This window comes from Crocodylus porosus, unplaced genomic scaffold, assembly GCF_001723895.1.
Source record: "Crocodylus porosus isolate Cpor-Errol unplaced genomic scaffold, CroPor_comp1, whole genome shotgun sequence".
Lineage (NCBI taxonomy): Eukaryota > Metazoa > Chordata > Crocodylia > Crocodylidae > Crocodylus > Crocodylus porosus.
Window position 1 is genome coordinate 32,650,937 of NW_017728951.1, and position 24,343 is coordinate 32,675,279.

At 45.0% G+C, this 24,343-nt stretch overlaps 1 protein-coding gene across 3 annotated transcripts in view; it reads left to right on the forward strand.

Moving 5' to 3' along the window:
• SLC16A12 (solute carrier family 16 member 12) overlaps window positions 1–24,108 on the forward strand; it is a 30,322-nt gene extending 6,214 nt beyond the window's left edge. The window contains exons 1-6 of one of the 3 annotated variants that reach the window (XM_019555724.1): window positions 4,389–4,521; window positions 4,612–4,715; window positions 5,979–6,122; window positions 10,590–11,181; window positions 12,356–12,615; window positions 22,325–24,108. In XM_019555724.1, coding sequence (XP_019411269.1) covers window positions 4,706–4,715; window positions 5,979–6,122; window positions 10,590–11,181; window positions 12,356–12,615; window positions 22,325–22,587 — 1,269 coding nt within the window. In that variant the 5' untranslated portion in view covers window positions 4,389–4,521; window positions 4,612–4,705 and the 3' untranslated portion in view covers window positions 22,588–24,108. Of the gene's footprint in view, window positions 1–4,388; window positions 4,522–4,611; window positions 4,716–5,978; window positions 6,123–10,589; window positions 11,182–12,355; window positions 12,616–22,324 lie in introns of those variants that run through there. The other 2 variants (XM_019555722.1, XM_019555723.1) reach the window with 2 other exon arrangements.
• The last annotated feature ends 235 nt before the right edge of the window (window positions 24,109–24,343 follow it).

The window sequence follows — 24,343 nt, forward strand, 5'->3', positions numbered from 1 at the left end:
TCCCCCAGTGGGCTTAGTTTAAAGCCCGGTGGAGCAGGTCAGCCAGTCTGGCTGAGAAGAGCCTCCTCCCCAGTGGAGAGAGGTGGAAGCCATCTCTTCCCAGCAGCTTGCTGCTTCTCTCACCAAAGAGTAGGCTGTGGTCATGGAAGCAAAAGCCTTCCCAATGATTCCAGCGCCGCAGTCTTTGGTTAACTACCTGGATCCTCCTCGCCCTCCTCAGCCCATACCCTGAGACTGGAAGGATTGAAGAGTACACCACCTGTGCCCGCAGACCCCTTAGCCCTGCTTCCAAATCCCTGTAGCACCTCATGACCCAGCTGGGAGCACTCTGAGTCGTGTCATTGGTGCCCACATGAATAAGGAGCATGGGATAGTGGTCTGTGGGCTGGAGGAGCTTATGGATCTTCTCCGCAATGTCTCGGATGCGGGTCCTTGGGAAGCAGCAGACTTTCTGGGCTAAGGGGTCAGGATGGCAGATTACCCCCTCAGTCCCCCTCAAGATGGAGTCTCCCACAACAAACACTTTACATTTTGTCTTGGGAAGAGTGGGGGCGGTAGCTGAAGTTGAGCCCGTGTTGCCTGTGGGAGCTGGCAACTCAGCAGGCTCTGCTGGGGCTGCAAGAGGTTTGTACCTGTTGCTAAACTCTGGCGGGGCAGGGGCCTTGGTGGCCCTTGACTACCTTGGTCCATCCCCCTGACTGGACAGAATGGGAAGTCCTGGAGTCCTCCCTTGTCCTGGAGGGAGATCGTGGTCTACCCTCCAGCTCCCGGGGGAGAAAGGCCTGGCAGTAGGAGTCTATCTCCTGCTCACAGTCCCTGATGGCATGCAGACTCTGGACTGTGGCCTGGAGCTCCTCCAGCTGGCATGCCAGAGACCCCAAAAGGGAGCAGACCCCACAAGGGGAGGTGGCCATGCTCCCGGGCCCCAGAGCCTGAAAAAGGGACAGATAGCCCCTGCAGCCAAGAGCCAGGGGCTCCGTCTGTGTGGAGCCCGGAACCATGGGCTCCGTCTGCATAGCTGTCTCTGAGGTGCCGGGGGCAGGGGGCACAGACCTTGAGGGGACCCAAGGGGTGTGGTGAGTGCCCATCTGCAGCATGCCCCTGGTAGGTGGGCTGGGCCTGAGTCTGCCTACCCTAGGGGGCTCGCAGGCAGGGCTTCAGGCCCCTTCTGCGCACCCTCCTGCATGAACTCCATGCTAACTCACGCATCAGCAGACAAGCGCTCCTGTTTGGGCAGCGTGCTCATGTGGCTCCTTGGGGGGCTGGGTGAAGTAAGGGCCTGGGCGGGGCGAGACCGGGCCCAGCTCCCACTCAACCGCCTCCTCCCATTCTCTAGGGTTTAACCCCCTCCCTCCACAGGCCCTGCTTACCTCCAAAAAGTGGTTTATACATTCAGACAAGCACCTAACCTCATCACCAGAACTGAAGCCAACTTCCTACAGCTTAAAACAGAAAACCTGCCAACTATCTCCAGTACCCCCACAAACGGCACACCGGAATCTATCAAAGACAACAAAATCCATGTACCTGTGGGGGCACATTCCTAACCAAAAAACCACTCTGCCTGCAGTCTCTCAGGCCTGATCCTGAGAGGGAACAAATTACAATGCAAACCACTTTTCAGAGCTGGGCCTATGAACTGCACTTCATGAGCCTCCTAGGTAGTAGGTACAGAAACTCATGGACTCAATATACACAGTGGAGTTCTGGCACACTGCGACCTGCCGGACATCTGACACCCCAGGCACCTCTGCACTTTTACCTGCACTGTTACTTCCCCCTTTCACCCCAGCTCCCACCCCAGCCTGTCCCTCACCCCCTGACACCTCCATTTCCATTTTCACTAATGCCAGCTTTAGGTCTCACATCCTTGCCACAGCTCATGTGCTTTTTGCAGTGCTGGCAGATGGCAAACCTGAGATCAACTACCAGCTCAAAATGCTCCCACACTCCACTACCTTCCTGCTTCTGGGCTGAGGATGAGGATCCTGCCTTATCCCACTCCTCAGCAGGCTGAGGCTGAACAGCAGGAGGAGGTGCCTCAGCTGAGCCACTTGTCTCCACAACCTCAGTCTCCTCCGAGGTGCTTCTTTCCAGAGGAGACCAGGGACTAAGGGAAATTTGGGGGGAGTGGAGCACAAACTCTGATTCCCCCTCAGTTGCCAGAATTGCTTGAGCCAGCATGCTCAGCATCCCTGGTTCCAGCTCCAGCTCCACCTCCTCCTCCGGCAGTGGGAGGCTCATGCTGAGAGATGAAATTGGAGTGGAGACAGTGATTCCACTGCTGGTGCCTACTTCTGGACTGAGGGGGGGTGGTGCAGGTGCAGGGACATCAGGTGCAGACACTGCTTCCATCTCCTTGCTTCCACTGGCAGCACTGATGTCATGGCTGCTTAGAAAGAAAATATATCAGTGTTTGGGGGATGGGGGGCTTGCAGCTGTAGCTGTCTCCCTACCCCCTCTCCCTCCCCTGCCAGAAGACCTGGCACCTGCCTTTCCAGCACACTTCATATTGATCTTTCCTGTGCTGCAAAAGGTCTCTCTGCGTGTGTTAATTCTTTTGTTTAAAAAAAACAAAAAACAAATATAAAATCAAATAAATGAATTGAATAGTAATAGTAATTGAATAGTTAGGCTAAGATAAGCTAAATCCTACCCAATCCTTTCTAACAACAAAAAGAAGCAGGCAAGTTCAACTACTGAGTAAAGCAAGCAAGCTGAAATGCTTGAGTCTGAGGGTTCCTTCCTTTCTCATGCAGTTCCTGAGAGGGAACAAGCTAGGAAAAGGCACAGCAGGCGTCCAAACAGGTTTTTATGCTGTTTCTAGGTCCCTCCCCTTGGATGCTGTCACTGGAAAGGCAGCCAGAGAGAAATCCTTCTCAATGGCCACCTACATGTGTCAGTCTTCTCCTCTGCTCCCCCTCCCTCTTCTAACTTTCTCTTTCAGTGTCCAAAGCATCCAAAACATTTCTGAAGCGCTTCAGAACCTCTGAACCACTTAGGACATCTTAACTGAGCCCGCGCTTTGCTCCGGGCATGCTGCTTCGGACGCCAAAGCGTCCAAAGAAGCCCCAGATTCAAAGCGTGATCTGAAGCCTTGCACAGCCCTAGTGTATACGTCCCCACGAGGAGGTATACACCACGCATGGTGTGTGTGCATCTGCATGTGTGTACATGCCCTTGTCTACCCCCCTGCTGTCCTGGATTTCCTTCGTCTGTCCTGGATTTTCCTAAAATTATTATGGTCACCCTACTGAAAAGCTAACTAAAAGCCAACTTTATTTACTCATGACACAGAAATATGGAACATACACACAGCATTTATATGTTATAGATTCATGGAAGAAGTATGTTTATATGTTTTATTGCAGTTTTGCCTGATGATTTCAGTGGGATGCAAGGTCTGTTCACAAAAAGACTCATTGAAAGATCAGGTCCTTAGGAGCTGAAGTGCACACTTAACTTTATTTATGAGTAAATATCATAGAAATTGTATTTGCTAAGAATCTTGATGTAGGGATTGTCATTTGTCTGTTTGCAGCACCTACCACTACCATTCTTAGGTACTGCAAAATAAATAATACTGATAAGAGTCTAGTTATACCTAGAAAATGTTTATATCATAAACATAGACAAGACAGGAGGGAGAAAACTGCTTTCTGTTTTACTGGCCAGATTTTAAACAGCTGGCCTTTGGTTTTGAACCTATATATAAAGGAGGAAGAAACAAGGGCAGAAAGATAGCATAATAGTATATGGTGGATTAAAATTGAGAAGAAAAGATTGTTCATCCCTTTTAAGGATTGGTCATGACTGTAAAAAGAAATATTTATTGCAATTTTAAAGATTACTGTAGAGAATTTACCAAAGTTGTATCCTGTTATCAGCCTGAAACTAGAATGGCACAAAACAATCTCTAGTTTCTTCCTATGCATAGTAATGATACTTGTTGAACAAAGCCAGATAATTTCCTTCATGGGCATTTTAATAAACAGTTTTAAAAAGTTGGCACAGACCTGTTGGCCCTTATGATATTTAGATTCCTTGTTTATTGAATATTTTTTTTTGGTTTCCACTACCTTTGCATCTTCTGTGATTATTCAGCTCTGTACGATACAAATATCAGATAAAGTAAAAAAAAAATGCCATTAATGTTTCCATCATATTTCTTTGGATTAAACTAATCTATCTGCATTAGATTAATGTGATCTAAATTAATCTAATTCTGTGTAATCCCACTATTAGGATTAGATTTGAAGACCATCCTCTGACTCAGTCATTGGTACAAAAAACAGGGTTCTTCTCTGGTTCAGTCAGACAGTGGTAAACTCACTGTATGAACCGCTGTACTAATTATCCAAGTTTTGCACATTTTCATTTTCCAGGTTTTCAGCGTATCCACACAGATTCTTTTTTCAAACTCCTCTTTGCAGGTGTTTAAAGACCTGACCCAACTCCTTTGGAAGCCAGTGGTTATCTTTCCATTCACTTCCAGGAGAATTGGAAAGGAGCCAAAAACAGGTTTCTGTTATCCTTGAATAGAAACAACTTGTTTTCTGTAATGCATTAATTGTGTTCTTAACACATCAATATTCATGTTTTTTTTCCTAGATGCATCTCAATATTTTTTGTGGAATTCCAAACCTACTTTGCTCAGGATTATGCCCGAACAGCATGGATCCATTCCATCGCAGACTGTGCTACAATGCTCTGTGGTGTGTATTGCCCTCGAAGAATAATAGATTGGTGTGTTCTCGAGTGGGACACCTGACAGCATATTCATAAGTCACTGGAACTAGTTGGGAAATATTCTGATTTGGGGCTTCTAATCATGTTAATGGCCTTTGTCCAGGCTAGCCTGGCCTTTTGAAACAAATGGTATAGCTGATTCCCACAGTGTGGTTGGCAAGAAGGGAATCTCTTTAAATATCTTTGTGTGATAGTGAAAAGAAGCAAACCATTTTGTTGTCAAGTGATGTTTCTTTAAGAAATGTGTGATAAAGACTAAGAGATAAATCTTGGTTTGAAAGCAACTAAACTACCACTTGTTTTGCCTGATGTTACATATGCCTGATGTTACATTACACTTGTTTTGCTTGAGTTACATTTTAGAGTTGGGCTGTTTCTTTGTTCTTTTAGTTAGTCACATCCATAACACTTATTTGGGTAAATGTCCTTTTTCATTCTTTTAAAAATATTTCCTGGCTTACTCTTTGAACACACATTTTGTTTTCAAGAATTTCTCAAGAATGTATTTCATAGGACTGCAAATTTAGGCCCCAATCCTATAGCATGAGGTACATGGGCGGAAAAGTTTACCAACTTTTCAAGAGTGGGGCCTAAAAAATAGCCAGACATCTTAGAAGTAAGTGGCGGCAACCATTCTGCATCAACCAGATTACATGTGATTTGATTATAAGTTTATCATTCAGAATTCTGTGAAAGTCGGTAGGATGAGAAATGATTTCTTCATAGAAGTGAGATGAGCCTCTATCTAATCTCCAGAAGGAGACAGAGAGAGCTTTACCACATCATATAAGATCTGAGACCCTCAGTGAGAAGGTGAAAGGGACATATCCAAACAGCGCTTCAGTGTAAATTCCAACAGTGGCAGATTTATTGCAGTAGTGATGATGCTCCTTATCTAGATATATCCATTGTCTCCTCCTGTCCTCATTAATTGAGAGATGCCATTGGCCTATAAAAATGGTCATTAAAAAGCTATACTAATCTTCATCTCTACCTGGTTTCATAGAAAACAGAATATAATAATTTTTGCAAGGGTTTTTAGGTTGATCACAAATACCTTAGTGATGTATGTGATAGTGAAATGTTACTCTAATTAGCTGTGGAAGCAGATCAGTATTTTCTTCTCTTTGGTTTTGGTGGTTATTTCTTTTCCTAAACTTTCATTTTCATGGTAGTGTGGTACATGTGATGAGGTGCTATCAACTAACTTCATTCATCATTTCTTAAAGCCCCACTTGGAAGTTTTATCAGTAATCGTGTGTCCTGTCAAGTGGGCATCATGCTGGGAGGAATGCTTGCATCGACAGGACTAATCCTGAGTTCATTTGCCACAAGCCTGGAGCACCTCTACCTGTCACTAGGAGTTCTTACAGGTAGGAGGAGGGATTGATGTGGTATATTCCAACCAACAAAGCAACCCAGAATTGTCAGAGCAATTCAAACTTCCAAAGAAATATCTTCATATTGCCACAGATGCAGTCAGCAGAGATGTTCAAGGTGGATCTTCCTCATTATAAAAGAGAGGGGATGGCTGCCTGAGCATTCCCTGTGAGGGCTCCAGGATTCTGGAATCTGCTTCCCAAGCTTGCCTGAAATAGTTCTACTCTGGTGATCTTGCAGGCACAGAGCAATGTAACATCAGCTTGAAGAGGGCAGAGAGTAAACTTCTGAGAAGGCGGAAAGGAGTTTTTTCTAGATGGCAGGCTGCTAGTTTTTCTCTCTAATATTAATATCTTACCAACCCATCTAAGGCCTTACATAGATTTCCTTTATTTAAATCAAATAATTAAAAATAAAATAAAAGGCCAGAGAGGCCTTTAAGATGTGTGAAATAATCGCTGTATTGCTCATCATAGCACATCTTATTTTTTCCCTGTCCTACATTCGGCTTAAAAGCAAAAAAATCTCTGTTGATTGCTTTGCCATAATACCTCGTCCCTTTGTGTTTAGTCATTGCATTGAAACTATCCTTGGTCTTTCCTGTTTTCCATAGTTGCTTGTATCCAAAAGAAAATTAAAGGTGTCACTGGTTATACTGAGATTCTTGACTCATTAAAATTGACATGGTAGCCATGGTGATATAAGACTTGTTCTTGGTCTCCTGCTGTTTAGTAACACGTTAGTAGAATTACTATACTTCATATGCTGCCAACAACTTATTTGCTAAGAAAAAAAATCCTTGCATATGTGTTGCTCCTGCATTACAGTGTTAATCTTTGCCAAATGTGTTCATAACAAATAAAGTCCCTTGTTACCCAAAGCTCTATATCACATACCATCCAAATGCCATTGAAGCTTCCTGAGAACCGCTTTGAGAACTATTATAAATACTGAGGAAGAGAAGCCATAAAGTATTCTGAATTAAGTTGCAGATAGTCCATGCCTCAGGTAGTGAATTTAGTCTGCAGGGAGTAATGAAGATATGAACCCACAGTAAATGGTTGCTTATGCTGACACAGCAAGCAAATGTGTAACCCAGAGGGGAGTCAAGACCAACAGTAGCATATATCCAAACTCAGAGCCAGTAAAAGTTGTGAGACTTACCAAAGTGATCATAGGATCATAGGAAAGTAGAGCCAGAAGGGATCTCATGAGATCATGTAGTCTAGCCCCCTGCTCAAGGCAGGATCATCCCTGACTAAACCATCCAAGCCAGATATCTCTCTAACCATCTCTTGAAAATGTCAAGAGATTGAGTGTCCACGACTTCTCTTTGTAGCCTGTTCCAATATTTGACCACCCTTATGGTCAGAGATTTCTTCCTCATATCCAATAGGGGTGTGCAAAGTAGGCAGTATTTGATTCGCATTTGGATTTGGTCCAATTCGGGGGACAGTGATTTGATTTGCTGATTCAGATCACTGTTCAGATTCAATTCAGCTGAATCTGAAGATTGGATTCTGATTCAGAGAATCAGTGATTCAGCCATAGACAGTTTTATATGTTTTTTCTAAATACCTCGAGGTACAGGGTGTGGTTCATGAATGCTGAGATGGTGGGGCAGATAGAGCATCCCACAGGAGCATGAGGGGCTGGGGAGGGGGGAAGCCCACATGCTCAGCGGTGGACCTGGAAGTGGACCAGAAGTACTTCCAGTTCACTTCCAGGTTCATTTCTGAGTGTGCAGGAGACACCCCCCACCCCTGCCCCACACCCTCCAGGCTTAGTGATCAGCCAGGGGGGGAACTCAGGTGCCACCCAGTCCCAGGAGGCACCAGTCACCAAGCTGGAAGGGGGGGGAGGTACTTCTGGTCCACTTCTGAGTCCACTGCCAAGCACTTGGGTGGGACCCCCATGCTCCCGTGGGATGCTCCATCTGCCCCACCATCTCAGCATTTACGAGCTGCTCCTGGTACCTTGAGGTATGTACATATAAGGCTGTGTCTATGCCTGAATTGTTGAATCCCTCCAAATCATTTTGGAGACTTCTGATTAAATTTGGAGAGATTAATGGGTCTCCTGATTGAACCTACATTGAACACCTTCAAGAGTAAATTGGATGCTTATCTCGCTGGGATCCTATGACCCCAGCTGACTTCCTGCCCTTTGGGCAGGGGGCTGGACGCGATGATCTCCTGAAGTCCCTTCCAGCCCTGATGTCTATGAAATCTATGAAATTTGGATTCAGAGATTCGGCAGCTGAATTAGCAACCAAAGCTTTGCACAGCCCTAATATCCAACATAAATTTCCTTTGCTTCAGCTTGAGTCCATTGCTCTTAGTCCTGTACCATGTGGCCACAGGGAATAATCATCTCTATCCTCTCTATGATTGTCTTTCAGGAATTTGAAGACTTCTTCATCTTTTCTTCTCCAGATTAAATAACCCTCATTCTTTCAGCCTTTCCTCATAATGAATATACCCAGAAAGGAGAATATATATAATCCACTAGTGGAGGGCCAAAAGACAGATGCCTGATAATAGTGGACTAATTTTCTTCATTGCTTCTTTCATTATTTAGTAATATATAAATGAAGGTCTTTTCAGATTCATAAAATGTTTGCACTTCTAAAGGGATCAAATGCAGTGTATATCCTTTTCCTTGGTTGACCATGAACACATTTCACAGACCTTTAATTCTGAGGTCTCTGTGACCTGGATAATTTTATTATATTATATTAATGTTACATTGTTTTACGTTTAGGGATTTTTCGTGTTCTAAAACAAAGTCAATACACTGAACAGGATTAAATTCCCATCCATTACTTGGATTTGGCTTAATTGACAAAGATATGATCAGTAAAATAAGATAAAATTTAGTTCAAGTCTCCCACTCAGGTGTGGCTCCTTGTATGGTCCTAGCTCAAGACTACTGTCCACATCCTAGTTATACTACCTCTCTGTTATATCTGAGTGAGGTAACAGAGAATTTGCCTTCCTGTGTCAGTGTAATCCATTCCACCTAGTAGGTTTAATGCATAGCAGGTTAATGTTGGCAAGAATAAAGCACTGACAGCTAATACTGGTAGCCTGTTACAGTTGAATATGAGTATCTCCCACATTGGCTCTTTCTGCTGTATAGACATTGGGTGTGTCTACATGTGCATTTATGCCAACTTAAATTTACTCTCCAGTAAGTGGGAATAGGCTGGCATCTACACATGCATTAACACTGTGTGTGAACTGATTTGGGACTAAAATTAATCCCAAGTCAGTCCATACACAGTGTTACTGTGCTAGTGTTACTTGGTTAAATTGTCTACATGTGCATTACTGTGCAGTAACTAATCAGGTATAAATTTGATACCAGCATGATGCAAGTATCAACTTTATGCTCAAGTCGGCATAAATCACCATATGTAGACACATGCCCATATTGCACAGTAATTTTAGTTACTGCACAGTAAATGCACATGAGTAGACACACCCATTGGGAAGGAGGACTATTTTTATATGAAGATGAAATTTGTTCTAAAATCCCAGGCTGGAATACATTTTGATTCAGAAATCTGTGCTGAAACACTGTACTAATGCAAACTTTCATCTGATAGTTCTCTCTCCTTGAAATTCTATAATCAATTTTTTCTCCAAGAGATGCTGTTTCTTTTTTCTTTTTCTTTTTTTTCTCTTTCTTTTAAAGAAAACATTTATTGACGTGAATTTGAAAATCATCACAATCATAATCTAAATCAAAATAATAGGATTGAGGGCTTCTCAAGGGGATTTATAGTTTCATAGTTTCATAGTTTCTAGGGTTGGAAGGGACCTGAACAGATCATCTAGTCCGACCCCCTGCCATGGCAGGAAAGAGTACTGGGGTCAAACAACCCCAGCAAGGTGTTCATCTAATACTCCAACCAGTTAAAAAATATACTTTGTTTGCCTGGTTAAAGAAAGTGGCATGTCATACAATTCACAAGACAGGGAACCCCCCTAAATTTTTCTTCAGAGATCTGCAATTAAACAGATCTGCCCAGGAAATAGATATTTGTGTTTGTAATTGACCAGACCACAGTGAGCAATGGTTTTCAGAACAGTGTGCATGATGCCATGGTCCCTAGAGGTTTTGGGGGGGGGCATGTCTTCATTTTTTAACTGTCTTGCCTTGATAAAAAGCTAGACCACATATAATTGCTGACGTTCTTTTTATAGCCTGAGCACTTACTAAAACAAAAAGCTCACCAATCCTCACCAGGCCTCTGCATGAAACGTATTATTGAGGTTCAACTGCATTTGCTTAATTTGGTGTTACCACTTTCACTTATTCCTGACCTGTAAAATTGCGGTAAGCAAGGGCCCTCCCATTCATTAGTGCTGATGGAAGTAGGTTATTTGGTTAACTGTAATGTATTCTATTACATATTTCAGTATTAAATAATATGCAATCTGCTTCTTTTCTAGGGCTTGGATTTGCACTCTGTTATTCTCCAGCCATAGCAATGGTGGGCAAATATTTCAACAAAAGGAAAGCACTGGCTTATGGGATAGCCATGTCAGGGAGTGGCATCGGTACCTTCATTCTGGCTCCTGTGGTCCAGCTCTTAATTGAACAGTTTTCCTGGCGTGGAGCATTACTAATCCTGGGAGGTTTTGTTTTAAACCTCTGTGTCTGTGGTGCTTTAATGCGGCCTATTACTCTTAAGGAGGATCATGAAAACCCTTCTGAATTGCTTAAACAGGAATATGTCTCCAAAGCACAGAAGCAAGACTTAAAGCAGATATCCATGTGTTCACCTTTAATGAAAGAATGGTCCCATGAATGTCTATGTCACTGCTCATGGCAGGAGTACAGCTTTTTGCTGATGCCAGACTTCATGGTGCTAGCAGTATCTGTTTTGTTTATGGCATATGGTTGTAGCCCTCTCTTTGTCTACCTAGTGCCGTATGCTCTGAGTGTTGGTGTAAGTCATCAGGAGGCTGCTTTCCTTATGTCTATACTTGGTGTCATTGACATCATTGGCAATATCACCTTTGGATGGCTAACAGACAGAAGGTAATGACAGACATCAGTTTGCAGATGGTGTGATGCATATTAACTTCTATATTGATGATATTGGAAACAACTTGCATTTCTTTTCTGTTGATTGCTGTCATTCATTTTTTAGAAATGCTTATCACTTACCATTGATTCCATCTGTAGGTTAACTCAGATTTTAATTATATTTTTAAATTTGAATGAAAAGTTATCATGGTCTGTGGCAGCAGTTACCAACCCAAGAATCCCAACCGTATATGTCTAGTGTTGTTAGTATCACAGAAATTGAATTATAGTGGTTGGACTGAGACTGGAAGTGGGATCATGAGTCCAGAACTGGGTTCACCATGGAAAAATATTCCATGGTCAATGCCATAAATATAATGTAAATTAGCATTGCCCTGTATGTCCAATCATGAGAGGATAATAGCCTGGTTCCTCTGTACTACTATCCCAAAAGCAATGGAACAGAGCCAACAATTTGGCCCTGCACTTTACTGCATATGCACAAAAGGACAGAGTTAAGGTTATGCAAACCCAAATGTTTGCACTGCCTGACTTTTGAGTGTTTAGCCATGCTGTTTTAGCTCGTTCTAAATACCTATGCAGTATTTATAACATTGGTGCAGAAGATCACTTGAAGGTGGGAATCTAAGTCTAAAAGCCAATTTGATTGTCATGTTTATTTTATATGTATGATATTTGAGTTGCTGTGAACTGTAGGCTTCTGTTCCCTCTTATTTAACCCACTTTCACCTCAATTGAATCTTTCCTGATTTACACCACTAAAGAGAGAAGTAGGTATTTTGTCTTATTTTCCAAGATATTGAGAACCTTTTCTTCAACATATAAAGATAAAAGTGTAGAAACCAAGTAGCTGAATGTGGCCAGATACTAACCTACTTTCCTTTTACCAGCATGCTCCAAAATTAGGAGCAAGGAACAGGAAGTTAGTTTGCGCTCATGTGGTTCAGGTTATTTGCTCCGTGGCTAGATAGAGACCTTTGCATGCTAAGCTAGGCATTAAAATTTAGCAGTATAGAAGAAGCAGGGGGTGGGTTAAAACAAAAAAATTATAAGACAACAAAATCCTGTATTATTTGTAAAGAGTAAGGTAATCAATCTAGAAATATATGGAAACAAAGAGAAAGTGTGTAAGATTGCTTTATGCTTCCTGTTTTAAAATCCACAGGTGTCTGAAGAAGTATCGACATATTTGCTACCTCTTTGCTGTGGGAATGGATGGCCTCTGTTGTCTCTTCCTACCTGTTCTCCAAAGCTTCCCTCTCCTTGTGCCTTTCTCATTTACCTTTGGGTATTTTGATGGAGCCTATGTAACACTGATTCCTGTTGTGACAGCAGATGTGGTTGGAACTCCTTCCTTATCATCAGCCCTAGGAGTGGTGTATTTTCTTCATGCAGTACCATACCTCCTGAGTCCACCCATTGCAGGTCAGTTCACAGACACCTCTGGAATTCTGTTTATGCTGTTACTCTAGATTTTCCTGCTGACAAAAGCAGAGCCCTTGAATATTTAGGTAAGAGCTGCTCAAAATAGAGAGGTTTCTTCTTGTGTCGGCTTTGTTCATCATGTCACCGAAATCGCAATATTAATGAAAAACATAATTTAAAAAATAGAATTGTGGAGAATTTTGCCTTTCTCCAACTTACACACAGCCAAACTATCCCCATTTATGGAAATACCTATTCAGAGGTGAAAATCCAAAGCAGGACAAGTCAGAAAATCCTGATGTGAATCTTACAGAGTTAGGGCATCTATGCAGAGGTCATCCCTCCTCACCCCAGCACTTTTAGTTCTCCCCTACTGAAGTCTTTTGCTGGAGGGATGGAGCAGGAAAGGAGGAGTTGCATGGAGTGATGACTTCCTAACATTACACCTTTTCCACCCAGTGGCTCTCCACAGCAGAGGTGTAGCAGTGGCACTATCTTGCTGTGGGTCCAGATGCATGAGTTTGAATTTCATTCTGGACTCATGCCAAAGACTGCCCTCAGTCAACCCAGCTGTAAGTAAATACCTGGTCTTTCATACTGGAAAGTCTGTGTTGGCTGGATGCAGGGGCAGATCCAGAGGGGTGCAGTGGAGCAGCCACAACTCCTTTTCTGACTATGCAGCAGGAATAAGAGTCAGAGACTCCGTTCAGTCCCTGAAGAAGGTAAGAATTGCCCCTCTTCCTTCCCTTCCATGCTCAGAGCCATGTCCCCTTCACTCCCCATCCCCTTCTATCCCATTCCCCTTTCCCTTCCTTTGCCTGCTGCTGTCCCCACTGTCCTGGGATGAGGGGAACTCCTGTCCTGCTCCAGCTGAGTTGCACAGGGGTGGGCTCAACCTGGAACAGTGACACCGCAGTTACAGCAGGCAGGGAGATTCCTGCTCCATACCTGGTCCTCTTGGGTGCTGATCCAAGAGCAGGTGTTGTGGGAGAAGGGGAACCCACCTACTGTTGCTACCACTGTCCTGAAAGGAGCCTAGCCTCCATGCAGCTCAGCTGGAGCAGGGCAGGAGCTCCTCTCATCTCTGGGACAGTAAAGAAAGCAGTAGGTAGTGGAGTGGGGAATGGGAGAGGAGGGGATTGGGTGGGGGGGAGGGGATGTGCCTCTTAAGCAAGGAGGGAAAGGTAGAGTGGAATACTTACCTGCATTGAGGACTTTAAAAGGTCCCTGACTATTTCTCCTGTGGTGTGGTCTGCCTACCCTGGGGAAGTTAGAGTGGGAGGCTGGAAGCAGAGGGTGCAGCCGCTTTTGCAAAATCCTGAATCCGCTTATGGCTGGAGGTAATGTTGGCACCAGTGGCGATGCGTAGTGGGTGCACGTGCAGGTGAGAGTGCAGGTGTACCCCTTGACCAGCCACACTCCCTGCTTAGGGGATGGGCAGGGAGGGCAGGTAGGAGTGCCGGTACCCCCCCTGCAAGCACTGGCTGGGGAGTGGGGGTGCCGAACGTAGCACTGCAGCTGCTTCCAGGAACAGTGTGGCCACTTCCCGGTTGATGAGATTGGCCGCAGGAGGATCCTGCCCTCCCGCCCAGTTGGAGACCTGGCCCCTGCCAGTCATTGACTGGTCACGGGGAGGGGAGCGGGGGGGGCACGTGCCCCGCGCCCCCCAAGGTGGCACCAGTCACCCGTGGTTGGCACATTGTTCCTTGTATGCTGTTGGCTAGAGCACCTGCTCTGCCTTCACCAAGTCAATCTATAGCATCATAGCTCAGCCCCGGCATGGATCTTTGAGAGTTCTTGGCACTCTGCTGAAGTGCCTGATGATTGCAAGAGGGCCAATGTCATGCCTATCTTCAAGAAAGGGAGGAAAATAGATCCAGCAAACTACAGGCCTATCAGCCTGACCTCTATCCTGGGGAAAGTCTTGGAAAAGATTATCAAGGAGGCCATCCTTAACAGACTAGCTGAAGGCAATATCCTGAGGGATACCCAGCATGCGTTTGTTGCAGGTAGGTCTTGCTTGACCAATCTCATTTCCTTTTATAACCAGGTGACTTATCACCTGAACAACAGGGAAGAGATTGACGTAGTATACCTTGACTTCAAAAAATCCTTCGATCTGGTATCCCATGATTACCTCTTGGCTAAACTGGCTAACTGCGGCCTTGACATCACCACGATCCATTGGCTGGGGAACTGGCTCCGTGGTAGGACCCAGAGGGTGGTGGTTGATGGTAGTCAATTGTCTTGGTGTGCTGTGACCAGTGGGGTCCCACAAGGCTCTGTCCTAGGGCCTATACTGTTTAACATCTTCATCAATGATGTGGACATTGGTGTCAGAAGTGGACTGGCCAAGTTTGCCGATGACACCAAACTCTGGGGTAAAGCATCCAAACCTGAGGCTAGGAGGGTGATCCAGATGGATCTGGACAGACTCATGGAATGGGCGGATGAGAACCTGATGGTGTTCAACACTGAAAAATGCAAGGTTCTCCATTTTGGGAGGAAAAACCTGCACCATGCTTATAGGCTTGGTAGTGCTACATTGGTTAGCACTACAGATGAAAGGGACTTGGGGGTCATGGTTGACCACAAGATGAACATGAGCCTTCAGTGTGATGCTGAAGCTAGTAAAGCGAGCAAAACACTGGCTTGCATCCGTAGATGCTTCTCAAGCAGATCCCAAGACGTCAGTTTCCCTCTGTACTCGGCCTTGGTGAGGCCGCAGCTGGAGTACTATGTCCAGTTTTGGGCTCCGCAATTCAAAAAGGATGTGGAGAAGCTTGAGAGGGTGCAGAAGAGAGCCACGCGCATGATCAGAGGTCAGGAAAACAGACCTTATGATGAGAGGCTGAGAGCAATGGGGCTATTCAGCCTGGAAAAGCGCAGGCTCAGGGGTGATCTGATGGCCACCTATAAGTTTATCAGGGATGCTCATCAGGATCTGGGGGAACCTTCCCCATGAATGTTGGTTATGGGGTTACAGTGCCAAAAGAAAATATAGGAAACCTGTAGGTAGCTTTGTTTTTCAGTTTGCATATATTTGTGATGTTTTCCATATTTGGTATTGTCTTCCCTTGTGAGTGATCAAAATAATCTCTCTTGAGTATCTGCATTGTGTTGGTGAGGAAAAAGGTCTCCATGAACTTGATTGTGGTTTCCTTTTTAATTCTCTTTAAAATGCAGAGCCTTAGTTTTGACTAACAGGTAAGAGAAAGGAAAGCAAACAAATTAGCGCTTGAATTCAGATGAAATTCACTCTTGATCAGAAAGCCAACACCTAGCCTATGCACCCTTGGTCCCATATAAAACCTATTTTAATAAGTTGAATTCTGAACAATAAAAACAAACTGAAAATCCAGGGTATAAATGAAACTGTGCTGTGCACTGTTGTTTTATTGTTTCTTGTACTGCAGCATTAGAATTAAAAGTGGGGGAAAGATCATCTGTTGTGAAATTCAATAACCCTTTAAGTTTTAATCAAAGGAGGTTCTTTAATAGGCTTTAAGGGAGCAGAGAGCTTTGCCTGTCCTTTTCAGAAATGTGTTTGGGATTAAGCTGGGGGGTTGCCATTTGTATGCTTTAGTGGGGGTTGCACTATTCTATTCTAGTTCTTAAACTTCCTTCCTCACTAATAGCTGGACTCTCCTGACTGTTTTATTTAATTAACTAGCTTGAAATAAAAAGTAGTGACTAGGGCAATAGTGTCCTGCTTATTCCGGGGGTAGACTAATCTCTCTTTTCAGGGAAGACTACAGTGTCCATTTGTTTCATAGATTTCATAGACATTAGGGCTGGAAGGGACCTCAGGAGATCATCGAGTCCAGCCCCCTGCCCAAGGGGCAAGAAGTCAGCTGGGTTCAAAGGATCCCAGCAAGATAAGCATCCAAATGTCTCTTAAAGGAGTCCAGAGTAGATGCTTGCACCACCTCTGGCGGCAGTCTGGTCCAAGTCTTGGGGGCTCGGATAGTAAAGAAGTTCTTCCTTATGTCCAGACTGAAACGGTTTTGGAGGAGTTTGTGACCATTTGACCTTGTCACCCCTTGGGGCGCTCTGGTGAACATGTGTTCCCCCAGATTCTGATGTACACCCCTTATGTACTTATAGGCAGCCACCCGGTCCTCTCTGAGCTTGTGCTTTTCCAGGCTGAAGAGTCCCATAGCTCTTAGCCTCTCATCATAAGGCCTGTTCTCCTGCCCTTTGATCATGCAGGTCTCCTCTGGACTCTCTCAAGCTTCTTCACATTCTTCTTGAATTGTGGAGCCCAAAATTGGATGCAGTACTCCAGCTGCGGCCTCACCAAGGCAAAGTACAGTGGGAGGATGAAAACCTGGGATTTGCTTGAGAAGCATCTGTGGGTGCAAGTCAGAGTTTTACTCGCTTTACCAGCTGCAACATTGCATTGGTGGTTCATATTTATCTTCTGGTCAATCATGATCCCCAAGTCTCTTTCGGCCGTGGGGCTAACCAGCGTAGCACTGCCGAGCCTATAAACATGCTGTGGATTTTTCTTCCCAAGGTGGAGTACCTTGCATTTTTCAGTGTTGAATGCCATCAGGTTTTTGTCTGCCAATTTTCTGAGCCTGTCACAGTTGGCCTGGATCACCATCTTGTCCTCAGGTTTGGATACTTTACCCCAAAGTTTGGTGTCATCGGCGAACTTGGCCAGTCTGCTTCTGACACCAATGTCCAGAACATTAATAAAGATGTTAAAGAGTATAGGCCCAAGGCCAGAACTTTGGGGGACCCCACTGGTCACGGCACACCACGATGATTTACTTACATTGACTACCACTCTCTGGGTCTGACCTTAGAGTCAGTTCCCCAGCCATTGGACTGTAATGTAGCCGAGGCTGCAGTTGGCCAATTTTTCTATGAAATGATCATGGGATACCAAATGGAAGGTTTTTTTTTAAGTCAAGATATATGACGTCAATCTCTTCTCCCTTGTCCAGGTGATATGTCACCCGGTCATAGAAGGAGATGAGATTGGTCAGGCAAGACCTACCTGCAACAAACCTGTGCTGGCTATCCCTCAGGATGTTGCCATCAGCCAATTTGTCAAGAATGATCTCTTTGATAATTTTTTTCCAAGATCTTCTCCAGAATAGAGGTCAGGCTGATGGGCCTGTAGTTTGCCGGATCTACTTTCCTCCCTTTCTTGAAGATAGGCACCACATTGGCCTTCTTCCAGTCTTTGGGCACTTCGCCTGAGTGCCATGAGTTCTTGAAGATCCATGCCAGTGGCTGAGCTATAATGCTTGCCAGTTATGATGCTTGCCTTAAGTACCCTGGAGTGTAAATTGTCAGGGCCAGATGACTTGAAGGTGTCCAGTGTCTCAAGGTGTTCTTTCACATGGTTTGCATTGATGAAGGGTAACATTTCTCCCTCCCCCTGGCCGTCCCATACCGTATTGAGCAGGGCCGTCCCTTGGGGTTAGTGAAAAACTGACGGAAAATACCCATTAAGCAAGTTGGCTTTTTCCTGGGTGTTGGCTATTACCCTTGCTTTCTCTCTGGCTCCCCACATATTGAGAAAAGGACTTTTTATTGTCTTTGATACATGTAGCCAGTTGGAGTTTAGTCGCAGCCTTGGCTTTCCTGGTTTGCTCCCTACAGGTCCGGACCAGTGCAGAATGCTCCTCCTTCAAGGTGGATCCAGTCTTCCATCCTTTATAGGTTCTTCTTTTTAGATGCACGAGGTCCACAAGTTCCCTGCAGAGCCAAGGGGACTGCTGTGCCCTTTTGCTGCCTTTCCTCCAAGATGGGATAGACATTGCTTGTGCTTCCAGGATTTCTCCCTTGAGGAGCAACCACTCATTCTGAATTCCCCTCCCCTTCAGACTGTGGTCCCTTAGGGCCTTACCAACAAGCTTTCTGAGCTTGTCAAAGTCAGCTTTCCTGAAGTCGAGGACTTCTGTATTGCTGACTGACTTGCCAGCTTTACGGCGGATGGTGAAAGTGATCAGCTCATGGTCACTATCTCCCAGCTTCCCTTCAATTGTTAGGTCACTGATTAAGTCATCCCCCATTGCCAGTACCAGGTCGAGCAGCACTTTGTCTCTCATTGGTCCATAGACTTCTTGAGTCAGATAGAGCTCATCCATGTAAATGAGGAAGCTTTGCAACCATTCCTATTTGGCCGAGTGCTCTTCCCACGAGATGTCTGGGTAGCTGAAGTATCCCATGACAACCATGCACCAGGAGCATGCAGTTCCTTGGCTAATTTATGGTCAAGCTCTTGATCCTGGCTAGGAGGTCTGTAGTAGACTCCCACTATTGTGTCCCTTGTGCCATGTTCACTATGGATTTTAACCCAGAGAGTCTCCAGTTGTCCACCCTGGGTGCCAGTGTTGGCTTGCAGGGATGTGTAGCTTTCCTTGGCATAGAGAGCTCCCCCCCGCACGCCCCCTTTGTCTACACAGTCTCTCCTGTACGAAATATACATCTATACTTGTGGCCCAGTCATAGGTGGAATCCTACCAGGTCTCCTATAAAATCATAGCCATTCTTGTTTAGCAGGAGGACTGGTTCTTCCTGTTTATTCCCCAAGCTCCTGGCATTGGTGTACAGGCACATAAGTGTTCCATTGGAGGCCCTTGTCTTTGCTATGCATCATTGCAGGGCTGGGGTAGAGGTTGGTTCCCTTGAGTGTCTTAGGTTGCTGGATTTGCAAAAGTTGCCCAGTGGGCTTGCTGTGGCGGTAGTCCCCCCATCCCCTGGTGGGCTTAGTTTAAAGGCCAGTTGAGCAGGTCATCCAGTCTGGCTGAAAAGAGCCTCCTCCCCAGTGCAGTGAGGTAGAGGCTATCTCTTCCCAGCAGACCACTGCCTCTCTCACCAAAGTGAGAACTGTGATCATGTAAGCCAAAGGCTTCACAATGACACCAGTGCTGCAGTCTTTGGTTAACTACCTCGATCCTCCTCTCCCTCCTCAGCTCATAGCCTGAAAATGTGAGGATCGAGGAAAACACCACCAGTGTCCCCAACCCCTTAAGCCCTGCTCCCAAAGCCCTGTAGTATCTCATGACCCAGCTGGGATTGCTCTGAGCCATGGCATTTGTGCCCACATGGATAAGGAGCATAGGGTAGTGGTCAGTGGGCAAGATGAGTTTTGGGATCCTCTTGGCTATGTTCTGGATACGGGCTCCCGGGAAGCAGCAGACCTCCCAGGCTAAGGGGCAGCAGATCACATCCTCAGTCCCCCTCAGGAGGAAGTCTCCCATGATGACCACTCTATGACTAGCCTTAGGGAGAGCAGGGATGGTAGCTGTGGCTGAGCCTGCATTGCCTGCAGGAGCTGGCAGCTCTGCAGACTCAACTTGGGCTGCAAAAGGTTCGTACTTCTTGCAAAGCTCCAGAGGGGAGCGGACCCTGGTGCAGCACGCCTTGGAGCCGTTGACCACCTTGGTCCAACCCCCTGGCTGGACGGTATGGGAGATTCTCGAGTCCTCCTTTGTCCTGGAAGTTGACCTTGGTCTACTCTCCACCTCCAGGGTATGAAGGGCCTGGCAGTAGGAGTCTATCTCCTGCTCACCATCCCTGATGGCACACAGTCTCTGAACTGCGGCCTGGAGCTCCTCTATCTGGTGCCCCAGAAACTCCCAAGTGGAGGAAACCTCACAAAGGAAGGTGGCCATGCTCCCAGTCCCATGTGCCTGGAAACATGCCAGGCAGCCCCTACAGCCAAGAGCCACAGGCACCATCTGTGTCGAGACCAGAACCATGGGTTTCGTCTGGGTGGAGACCTCTGAGGTGCCAAAGGGGGAGGCCTCAGACTCTGAGGGGACCCTCGGGGTGCAGCGTGTGTCCATCTGCACTGTGCCACAGTAGTCCATCCAGCTACTGCTGTGACTACCTTCCTTAGGGCTCACTGGCAGGGCCTCAGGCTCTTCCGTTCACCCTCCTGCACAAACTCCCACACTAAACTCATGCACCAGGCCCAGAAGCACGCCTGTTTGTGTGTCCTGTTCAAAGGGCTCCGGTCACTTGGTTCCCTCGGGGGCTGGGTGAAGTAGGAGCGGGGCAGGGGGAGTGACCTTCCTCGGCTCCATTCAGCTGTCCTGCAGCTGGGCTATGTCCCTCCCACAGGGACCTCTGCTTACCTCCGGGTAGGTTGGGGCTCATCGGGAGTCCTGAGGTCCTCTTGGGGGGTTCTGGGCTCACAGGGGTGCAGTGGACTTCTGCCCGTGTCTCTCTCGCCGGAGCGGGGGCCTGAATGCGATGAATTGTGATGAATTTATCTTCTGAACAAAAGCACTTAAGTTGAGCTAATAATACTGAAATTATTGTGAAAAGAGTTGAGTCAATCTTTTTGGTAGGCATGCCACAAATTAGCTCCACACCCTCCCTGAGGGACAGTCTGATCCCTTCCCCTGCTGCCTGCTTCTTGTCCTGTGCTTCCTGCCTGTTCTGTGGCTTTACTTTCCACTTCCTGTTATGTGCTCCCTGTCCAATCTGCTGCTCTGTTTTCTACTTCTTGCCCTATCTGCTGCTGTGCTGCCTGTCCCCTCCCTGGTCTTGTTGGATAAATGACCAACACACAGGTTCGGAAAACCAAGGTTCGTTGCATAACATATGGATAACTGAGGCAAACTTAGCAGTTTATATAAGTTTAACTCATACTCATTCATATCATATACTCCATTAACACCATTCTCATTACGTCTCCTGTCCATGGAACTTGGAGTTACACTGCAGTGGCCAGTTGCAGGCTTCTTCAAGGTGACGTTCAGTCGAGAGGGGTACCGGTTGCAATTCTCTCAAAGTGCGGTTAGGCTGGTGTTGCTGGTTAAGATGTTCATCTGGGCTTGGCCTTCACTGCCCTTTTATCTTTATGGGGCAGGCTTCGATCGATGCCTGGAGACTCCTTTACCAATCACCACTCAATTTTTCATTTGAGCTTATCTTTTGGACTCTCTTATTGGTTAGATATTGTTTTTACATTCCAGTCTGTTTTTCAGTTCTTATTCGTATCATCTCCACATTCTCAGACCACTTCATTCTGATGGTTATCTCTGTTTACTTTAAATATTTCATAGTGGTCTGTGTAATACCTGTTACAATCATCCAACTTTCAATCATACACCCACAGCACACATTCACCCCTGCCCCGATTGCTTCTTTTTCTACAAAATGGAAGTATGTTTAAAATAGCAGCTTAGCATAAGCATAACCATAGCATAGATATAACATATTCTAAAACATAGTCTAACAGTCTGCTGTATTCTCAGCAGAGTCTTCCTGTGACACTTGTGGCATGCATGCCACAGGTTGACTATCTCTCGTGTAAAGTACAGGCAGCCCTTGCTTAGTGCTCTTAATTTGTTCCTGAAAAACTAAGTGTTAAGTGAAACAAGCCTTAAGCGAAACTGAAACTATTTGACAACCCAAGATGGCAACCACAATTGTTTTTAATGACCCAAGATGGCGACCACAAGCGTTATAACAAAACTCGCTGAGCACTATTCGGTATCAATTTAAAATGAGTGTTATACTAAAATATCACTAAGTGATATTAAGCAGGGGTTGTCTGTATTTGTCTTCGTCTCCTGTAGATGTATGCACCCAGGAAAATGTATATCCAGTGTAGCAGATATGTAGGATTATAAGTGAATCATATTGAAAAAACTACAGTACTGATGTTGAAGAAGGGTTTGTAAACTATCAGATTCCTGGTGTACTCTAATAAAGATTGTTTGTTTTCCAATAGGTTGGCTGGTGGATACAACTGGCAGCTACACTGCATCATTCCTTCTCTGTGGATTTTCTATGATATTCAGTTCAATACTACTATGCTTTGCAAGACTAGCAAAGAAAATCAAAAGAACACACTTGAGGTCACTTGTCAAAGATGCTAATACCAAGCAGCAAATTTGGACAAATGGAACGATAGCTTATTCTGTAGCAGGTGAATTAGACCAAAAGGATGTGGAAATGTTGGCCATTGACACAAACAGCTACTGCAATAGATGACAGGTATCATCAAGTTTCTATAGAAAACACTGCTATGACTAGTGGCTGCATGTATTGGAAACATCTCCAATCGAAAACATATTTCCCAGTAAAACAAAAGAAATAAGTCATCTGTCAACCAGATTTTCTGTCATATTTTAGTAGTATAAAAATAGTCAAATAAAACCAAGGAAAGCTCTCCATTTACAGTGTCTATAGGATGATTTCTAATTCCATAATGCTGGCTCCACAGATAACAAAAATGAACTACTCAGGTAATTGATCATAATCAGAGGTAATTTATATGACAGTCAAGAAGCAAAACTGAATGATAGAATTGATGGTGAAACAATTTTTAAAACAGTGCCTATGAAATATGCTTTTCAGTGTTCATCAGGGGACTAGTTTAAAAAAGTTTGAAATTTATCAGCAATTGTCAAACTCTTTGAAAACAACTGCTACAATAGTCACTGTCATTGTAAGAAACTGCTGGAAAATAGTATTCTATTTGGTATATATTATAAGTCTCTGAAGCAGCTTTAATTTACACAGTGCCTAAATTTTCTGTGTAACTCGAATGTGTTTTTATATGAAATACAGTTCTCATGACTTTCTCCCCAAATCTGCTGATCAAATATTGCCAACACCAATATGAAAGTTCCCTGGAGCCTCAATTTCTGAGGGATAACGTTCCAGCCAAGCTCTTTCAGACAATATCTTGTGCTGCTGTTCCATGTCTGAGAAGGTCTGAGGAAGTCGGTGACTGCCTACCAGCCTGGCTTTGAAGATCAGAAGGCTTAGGCTGTCTTTCCCGTGTGGTAATGCATGGAACTGTGCAGATGTACATGTAAAGCAGCTGAAGCAGATGCTGATAGGCTGGAATGCATATCTGACGCAGAGGCAGAAAGGCGTGGCCTGCATACTCCAAAAGATGGCAAATCTCTCCTTGTAAAAACAGCAACCACTAAGGAAATGCGGGGATCAGTGCTCACAGACAGCTGAGGAACCTCCCTCTCCCCATCTCACTAACAGCCACAGCCTGCTGTTGGAGGCAGATCAGCACTTAGGATTGTAATGACAGGTTCTTCTCTGTCAAGCTCAGTGGCCCAGATCCTCAGTCGGTGCGTTGGCTGTGTGGGACAGGAGCTTGGATGCTGATTGAAGCTCATTGTGTTGGGAAAGGAATACAGTTGCAGGCTTCATAAAAGCCATTGAAGGAGTACCTTGAGGACTATATTAAATAATGGTACACTTAATTAAATAATGGTACACTTAAACATTTCCCAAATGTTGATGATATTACAGATGGGTGCCACTCTGATCCCTTCCCCATGCCTGATCTGCTTCTTGCCCTGTGCTCCCTGCACAACCTGCTGCCCTGCTTTCTGCTTCCTGCCCTATCTGCCAGTGTGCTGCCTGTACCCTCACTTATCTGCCATGTGCCACACACAGAGGCTGGCTCTACTACTTCTGGTATGTAGGTTGGCCACCTATGATTTAAAACAAAAGTAACAAATAAAAAGATACAGCTTTGGGGCACTACACCAGTTTTGGACAGTTTTTATGAATATATGTTTGGCAGCCAGATCTATTTTTCATTCCTATTTTAGTATAAATTATTGAGGCACAGTTTGATTTCATTTCTCAGAGGTCAGACAGAAAATATCGTAAATACAAAGAGCCAATTCAGGTTTAATTGCCTACTTCAGGGTGTAGGTCATGCACTATGTATGCGTAAAGGTAACTGTGGCAGTGTGCATTAAGGGCTGGAGCAGGT